Consider the following 7,975-nt stretch of genomic DNA (forward strand, 5'->3'; position numbering starts at 1 on the left):
AATTCTACCTTTCAAAGCTGAAGGCAGCCACTGTGCTACCTCAATTTCTCTCTTTCTACATCACCTGCCTTGGGGAGCATAATGCTAAGACATGAAAGAGTGGCCAGCTCTCAGCTGACACCAGCAAGTACTGAAATCAGACATCTGATGTATTTCTCAGACGTTTTCTCATCGTGCGGCCAGAAGCTAGGTGCAAATCTGCTTCCTGATTAGTTCCTAATTCACTCTGGGCTTTCTCCACTTTGAATATTTACTCTAAAAACAAAAACATATAACGTATGAAACACTCCCAGCAGTGAGCTGTGTTCCAAAGTTCAGAACACGAAGACAGGTCTCCCCAGAACACACTGAGTGGGCGTGGCTGGTCCTGAATGCCCCTCCAGCAAGTCCAGGCTCCATGCCCCTCCCCGATGACCGGGGCCAGGCTCATCCGAGCCCAGGCCCCCCCCACCCCCCCGAGCAACAGGCCCCCCGTATCGCTGTCTGTGAGGACTGCCCACGTGGCCTGCACATTCTCCAACACTGGCCTGAGGGCGTATTATTGTAATTTCCTATAATGCTTAAATTATTTACCAGAAATAAATAGCTTGGGCTCTTTCGCTGAGCTGTGCTCTAAAATTATAAAAGATCCATCCTACTTCTGCAGGCTGCCTACAAATGAAAAATGCATATTTCGACTATTTTAAGAAAATGTCAAAAAAACATCAAATGTGTCATCTTGTAGCATTTAACTTATCTGCATGACATCTGCAGAGAAGAGCTGTATGTCTGCCTGTGAAAGTATCACAGTGCCTCAGGGGCGGACACTGCACAGCCACCTTTCCCGAGGGTGCTAAGTGAAAGGGCCGGTGCCCAGCAGGGCTCCAGGAGGCGTGCCTGCGGGCCTTTCCTGCTTTCCACCAGCGCCCACCTCCGGGTCACTAGCTTTACCTGCAGGGGGACCTGAAGGCAAACTAGTTCCCAAAAGGGCAGGTCTTTGCACAAAGGCAAGCCTCCACCGCACATCTGAGTGCAAACGTGGGCACGCCGGCAGCCACGCGGCGCCGTCACCTACACTGAGAGCTCCGAGGGCCGGGCCCCCGCGCCACCTGTGGGGCAGGCATCTCCCTTCGCAAACTCGGCACACCTCAGGTGCAGAGTAACAACCGAGCGCTCACACCTCGCAGGAAAGGAAAATGCAAACACAGCGCCCTCGCTACTGCGGGGGCCTTCGCGCCTACCGACCGCAGACCCTCACCCCGCAGGGCCGGCCGGCCTACTCCGCCCGTCGCGCCGCCACTGGACACGGAAGACACGCGTGGGCACGGCAAGCACCGTTCGCGAGTTTCCTCGGAAACCGAGACGCCCCTGACGCCTTCCCACCGGGAGGCCTTGGTGCCCCGACCCGCGGAAATCCTCCCGCCGCGGCCCCGCTGCGAGAGCGCGCCGAGTCCCCAGACGGCGCGGGTCCCAACGCTGTCCCCGCGAGCGGCCCGGAGTCTCCGCCGCGGCCGTTCTCACCGTCCTCCTTGTCGTCAAACACCGGCCTCCGCGCGGTGGCCGCCGACATGGACGAGCCCATCCTCTTCTTCCACTTGCTCCACGGAAACAGGGGGCGCGGCTGCGCGCGGCCATCGCCCGTGTCCCTGGCCCGGGGCTGGCCGGCGGCGGGCGGCGGCGGGGCGGGGGGCGCGTCGGGGCCGGCGGGGCGCGCGCGGCCGGGGGGCGGCGAGCTGGGGGGCGCCGCGGCGCTGCTACCCCTGCGCTCGGCGCCGCTCCTCATGGCCGGGCCGGACTGCGCGCCGCGGCCAGAGCCCGGGACATGGCCCGCCCGCCGGGCGGGGAGCAGGAGCTGGAGCGACTGGCAGCGCTCGCCTTGCGCCCCAAGCTCGGCGTTCGCGGGTCCTGGCTGCCCGGGCGGCTCCGCCGAACGCTAGCGCGCGGGGGCGGGGCCGGGGCGGGGCCGGCGGGAAGGAGTCCGGGCGGAGTGAGCGCCGGGGGCGGAGACGGGGCGGAGCCGGAGCGGGGTGCGGCGAGCGGCTACGGGTACCCGCCGCCCGCCTTAGTAGGGGCCGTTGCAGCGCACAGCGACGCGGCGGCAGAGACAGAAGAGAAGGCGGGGGCCCCCTTGGCCTTTGTGAACAAAGGTGGCTTGCGGACTGCTGCCGCCCGACCCGGGGGAGCCTTAAATCTCATCCTGCGGCTCTGCCCTTGGCGAGACCACGCACGGGACCCGGGATGGGGCGGCGGGAAACGGCTGTGCGGGGGCCGAGGCCGGGTCGGTGTCAGGACGCGCAGCCCCGCGGTCCCGGGTCCGGCGCCGATCCCCCCATGCGGCTGCACCGCCGAGGGAGGGAGGTGGCGGGGCGGGGGCGGGCCCGGTGCGCAAGCCCCCTTCCGGTCGGCCGGCCCAGAGCCTGATAACGAGCGCGCGCGCACACGCACGCACGGGCGCGCCCGGGGTCACGGCGACGCTGGGCACACGCGCCTGCGCTCTCGGGGTACCCTTGGTTGGGTCTCCAGTCCGGCTCTCAGTGTAGTCCGCCCGGCACGGTTCCCGAGCGGAACCCCTTGGCGATGGTCCGCGCCTCAGGCCGCCCGGGGACCTTGTGCAGCGTATGGGTGGGGGGGTCCGAGGCGAGATTTGACCTCGATGCGCCTCCCCACATTCGATTGGCCAGGAGGGACCTCGCGGATAAAGCGCTCTGCACAGCCAACGACCCAGGAGAAGACTCTCAGTACCGCCCAGCTCCCTGCGCCTAATACTTTTTCACTGAAGAATTGTTTTGTTATGCGTTGTCTTACTTAGAGTTTTGGAAGCCTTTGCCTCCTTAGGTTCTGCCCGCAGAGCTGGCGGTTCCTTCCTCCCCCAGGAAGTCCTGAAAGGGCCTTCCGCTGCCCCTCCATGACAGAGGACCACCCACCCCTGCCCCACCATGACAGAGGACCACCCACTGCTGCCCCGCCATGACGGAGGACCACCCACCCGGCTTGCAGGCCAAGGCACCAGGCCCTGCGGGTCTCTCCCGCCACCGCCCGTCCCTCCGTGGACATCTTTCAACCACCCTGGGCTCTGTCCTGCCCTCGCAGCCCCTCACCTGGCTCGGCCCCCCACCCCAGGTTGTGGCACTCAGTCTTGGCTGTTCCCGCTTCCCGTCTCCTGCCCGAGGTAGAACTACGCTTGTCCTCAACCCCACCTTTGAAATTCGGTGGAGCCCCTTGACCATTGTGGCCTGCTTGACCAATGAAATGTGAGCAAAGGTGATCTGCGTCATTTCTGAGCCACACTTTAGGAACCAGTGTTCAGACTGGCCATACATGCCCCCTTGGCTAAGAGGGAGTCCCCATCACTTGGGGACCACCTTCCAACCAGCAGTGGATGCACAGAACAAGGGAGGAATCAGCCACTGTGGGAAGCCCTCGAGATTTGGGAGGTGCATTTACCGCAGCATAACCTGGCCGACGACCACCTGCCGCGCATCCAGTCTTGAGTTAAACTCCAGGGAGGCAGGTTCCCTGGGTTCTGGGCTCCCAGGCTGGAGTCAGCCTCCTTATCCTGAGCTGCAGCCGCTCTCGGAACATGGCTCCCCCCCTACCATTGCCCTCTCCCGGTCAGCGTGTTGAAGGCACCCAGCTCAGCGCCGGCACAGAGGAGGGGCTCTGTAGCCATCCTTCCGGGGCAGCAGCGAGTGAAGGAATGTTTCTGAAGACGGGGGGGCACCGAGGCAGGGTGTCGCCCCAGGCAGGCTGAGAGCAAGGGGTGCAGAGCGGGCAGGAGACAGAGCAAAGGTCAGGAGCTGCCTCACCCGAGGGCAGACCAGGCTGCCGCACTCCACCGAGGGCCACTGTGAAGTTCTAGGGGCCTGGGAGGGACTTACCTGTGAACGGGGAGTGGGCAGTGAGGCCAGCAAAGTGTCCCTGTGCCCAGGGGTGCCCACAATGATCAGGAACTTCAGCAGGGTGAGGACAGGGCCTTCTCCGTCCTGTGCCAGTGACAGGGGACTGTCAGTGACTCAGTAACCAGATAAACGTGTCCACAACACCCAGCATATGGGAGCGCCCACACAGGATCGTGGGCAGTGCGTGATCACAGGACTGCTGCAGCTGGGGCGGTCGGCAGGGGTCCGAGCAAGTGACCTTGTGAAGGCCTGGGGCCCAGGAGCTGTGATGACACTGTCCCTGAGATTGAAATGAGTGTGTGCGAGGGCAGAAAGCGGCCAGTGTCTCTGGGGGACAGCGAGTGCCCGCTTAGACAGGGCATGTGCAGAACAGCAGGGGTCTGATTTGTATTCAAGGCTCAAGCCCTGAAACCCAAGCACAAACGTGCGTCAGCCCATAATTCATCCAAAAAGCCAAGCTTCCTGAGAGGGTGTGATCGTTGGCAGAGTCTCCAGTCTTCATGTGTACTTTGTCCAATAGCATCATTCTGAAATTAACACGCTGCCTGCACCTTTGTAAATAGTCCTGTTTTTAAACTCCCCTCAGATTGCCCAATTTGAATGTGCTGTTTCCTGCTGGGAAACATACCAGAACTGGCCCCAGGAAACAGGAAACAAGCTCAAATGGGATTACGATCCTGAGTTGCTCACTTATTCGGGGAAACCATGAGTCCCCTTCCCAGCAAGAAATGGAAAACCAGGTCATCCCTGGCTGTGGTGCCATCCGACTTAGCCCTGGTGGGACATGGGACAAAGTACATGTGGAAGCAAGGACGTGGGGAACCAAGTGCTGGGTGGCTGGGTTGCTTGGTGATGGTATTGATTCTCGAGGTCATGGGGCTGCCTGGCTTCCGATGACTCCAGAGAGTGTGAATGGGGAGAGGAAAATGCACAGTGGAGAAGAGGAGCCCCATGGCCGCTGGGAAGGAATCCTTCCTCTCTGTTGTCATGGTACCAGGACTGAAGCACAAACTCGCCGCTTAACTCCATGAGGCTCCTAGTGTGTCAGTTCCCAGGACTGCTGTGACAAAGGACCACAGACTTGTGGGTGAAAACAACAGAAGTGTGTTTTCTCCCCGTTCTGGAGGCCAGAAGTCTGCAATCGAGGTGTCAGCAGGGGTGGTCCCTTCTGGAGGTCCTGAGACGTCTCTCCCGGCTTCTCGCGGCTCCAGGAAGTCCTTGGCATCGCTCGGCCTGCAGAGGCATCGCCCCAAGCTCTGCCTCCATCGTCACATCGTCTTTTCATCTGCGTGTTCTCCCCTTTTCTCCTTTATCAGGACATTTGTCACAGGATTTAGGACTCACCTTAATGCAGGATGATACCTTCTTGATTTCTTTAACTTAATTACCCTCTTTCCAAGTAAGGTCACATTCACAGGTTCTGGGTGGACATATCTTTTGGGGGGCCACCACTAAACCCACTACAGTCCACCGTCTGGTCCCCCAAAATCTAAGCCCATTCCATGTGCAGAATACATTCACCACATCCCAGCATCCCCAGAAGTCTCACCGTTAGAGCTTCAACTCTAAGTCCAAAATCTCATCTAAATATTATCAGCTCAGAAGTCCCGAGTCCCACCATTAAATCAGGTCTGGGTGAGACTCCGGGTATAAGCCACCCTACAAAACACCTCTCGTGACCATCCCACTTCACAGATGAAGGAAAGAAGGCCTGGGAGGCAAGTAGCTGCCCAAGTTCCCAGCTGGAGCGTGGGAACGGCCCTGTTGACATCCGAGAACGACCCCCAGGCCCAGGCTTGAGCAGGAATGGGCTTTAGGACCCGCACACCCAGTAGACGGGCAGCAGACGCTTGGTGCTGCGCCCGCCCCGACTGCAACCCTTCTTTCGCTGTGTAGCAGGATGCAGACAAAGGGACACGCGCAAAATATAAACGTTCTGGGAACTCCCTGGCGGTCCAGTGGTTAGGACTATGAGCGTTCACTGCCGAGGGCCTGGGTTCGATCCCTGGTCAGGGAACTAAGGTCCCGCAAGCCGCGCGGGTAGAAAAAAAAAAAAAAACCTTAAAAAAAGTATAAATGTTCTGAAGTGTAACAATGAAATAGCCCTTAGCGGCCACCCAACCCACCAGCAACCCCACCCTCTGCCCCGGCCTGGACTGAGGGACCACCTGTCCTCGGACCTCCACTGCATTAGTTCCTGGGGCTCTGGTAACAAAACCTGCAGACCAGGCAGTTAAATAACAGAAATTTATTTTCTCACGGTCTGAGGCTGGCAGTCTGACATCAAGGAGTCAGCAGGACTGGTTTCTCCTGAGGCCTCTCTCCTTGGTTGCAGACAGCCGTCTTCTCCCTGTGTCCTCCCGAGGTCATCCCTCTGTGTGTCTGTGTCCTAATTTCCTCTTCTTATAAAGACACCAGTCACACTGGATAAGGGCCACTCAATGACCCCATTCAACATTAGTCACCTCTTTAAAGACCCTACCTCCAAATAAGTCACATTCTGAGGTGCTGGGGGTCAGGGATTGGATTTGAGGGACACAGTTCAGCCCATAACACCCACCAGGTGCACCCCATCTCCTGCTTCCCCCAGCTCATATTTGTCACAGGAAAATATGATTTTCCTGTCTCTTGATTTTTTGAGAGAGAACTCGTCTCTTGATTTTTTGTTTTAGAATCTTATCATTCACATTTGCAGCTTATCATTTAGTTTTGCTTGTATGAAAAGCATTTCATACTCTATGAAGTCTCCTGGAATTTGCTTTTTCTGTCAAAAGCTGTTTCTAAGATTCATTCTTGTTGTTGTGAGTAGCTATTGTTCGTTCATTTCATGGCTTTCTCTTTCTTGGCCTTTGGGGTCCTTCCCAGGTTTTGCTAAAATGAGTGAGGCGGCTGTGAATGTCTCTGCCCGCGTGTCCTGATGCAACTCTGTGTCTGAGTCTCCAGAGGGGAACGGTGGGGGTCACTGCACGTGGGAATCCAGCCCGACAGGAGAGCAGGGTGCTCTCCCAGATGCCCCAAGTTCCGATGGACACCCTGACAGAAGAATGAGCTACGGGCATGAACACAGGGGTTCCCAGACTTCTTCATTTTTGCCAACTGAGCAAGGGTAAAACAGTATCTCATTTCAGATGAAACTGGATTTCCCTGCTAGCTGGTAAAGTGGAGCATCTTTTTATATCTTTATTGGCCATTTTTTTTCTCTACTGGGAGTTGTTGATTCATATCTCTTGCCTATTAATCTAAATGTAACTATTGCCTCAATCTTTTTAAAATTGAATTATAGGAGTTCTTTATGTATTCTGCATATTAATCCTCATTGGATTATATATTGTGGATACTAATCTTTATTGGATATGAGAATTGCCAATATCTTCTCTCATTTGGGGCTCAACTTTTAATTTTCCTTATGGTATCTTTTAGATAAACAAGAGTACTTTTAATGTAGTGAATTTATCAACATCTGTTTTTATGGTTAGTGCTTTTATATCCTGTTTAAGAAATCCTTTCTTAGCCTAAGAACAAAATAAAATTCACCCATATTTTCTTCTAAGAACGTGTATAGAATAAACTCTAGTATCGACATACAGCATACATGCAGAAAATATCCCTCACTCCCTTGGTCATGGAAGGGTTGTTCTGAATGGCATCACCTGCCATGACCATAGCAAAAATCCAAAGTGATCATTTTACAACAAGGTGGGCCTTATGTCAAAATCAGTGTGAAACTCTTCAGTGGCTCTTGTAGCTGACACTTCTGGTTGCCTGCTCAGCGACCAGCCACCCCGTTCCTCACTTCTAACAGTACCTCCATTTGTTTTCAGGTATTGTGGTGGCTTTGTGATGTGTCAGTGTGGCTAGGCTGAACTACTTCTCCAGAATTCTCTTTTCTGCAGGTTTCCTAACTCGGCCCCAAGAAGCATTGTGCATGAGATTTGGGGGGTAAGGGGGAGCAGTGAGGTAGCAGCTGTAATGATTTTATACTTGGACGGCCAGGGCAGGGGCCCAGGTGTGGCTGCAGCTCGCACACAATGTCCTTTCTCTGCCAGCTCACCTCACTGGTGGGGGGCAGGCGTGCAGCTAGTCTGTCTCCCCGAGTC

General features: G+C 56.5%; 1 protein-coding gene across 1 annotated transcript in view; it reads right to left on the reverse strand.

Moving 5' to 3' along the window:
• The window catches only part of STK32C (serine/threonine kinase 32C), an 82,805-nt gene extending 81,043 nt beyond the window's left edge, over positions 1-1,762 (reverse strand). The window contains exon 1 of the mRNA XM_068549110.1: positions 1,501-1,762. Coding sequence (XP_068405211.1) covers positions 1,501-1,762 — 262 coding nt within the window. The remainder of the gene's footprint in view (positions 1-1,500) is intronic.
• Between the last annotated feature and the right edge of the window lie 6,213 nt (positions 1,763-7,975).

The sequence above is a fragment of the Eschrichtius robustus genome, chromosome 7 (assembly GCF_028021215.1).
Source record: "Eschrichtius robustus isolate mEscRob2 chromosome 7, mEscRob2.pri, whole genome shotgun sequence".
Taxonomy (NCBI): domain Eukaryota; kingdom Metazoa; phylum Chordata; class Mammalia; order Artiodactyla; family Eschrichtiidae; genus Eschrichtius; species Eschrichtius robustus.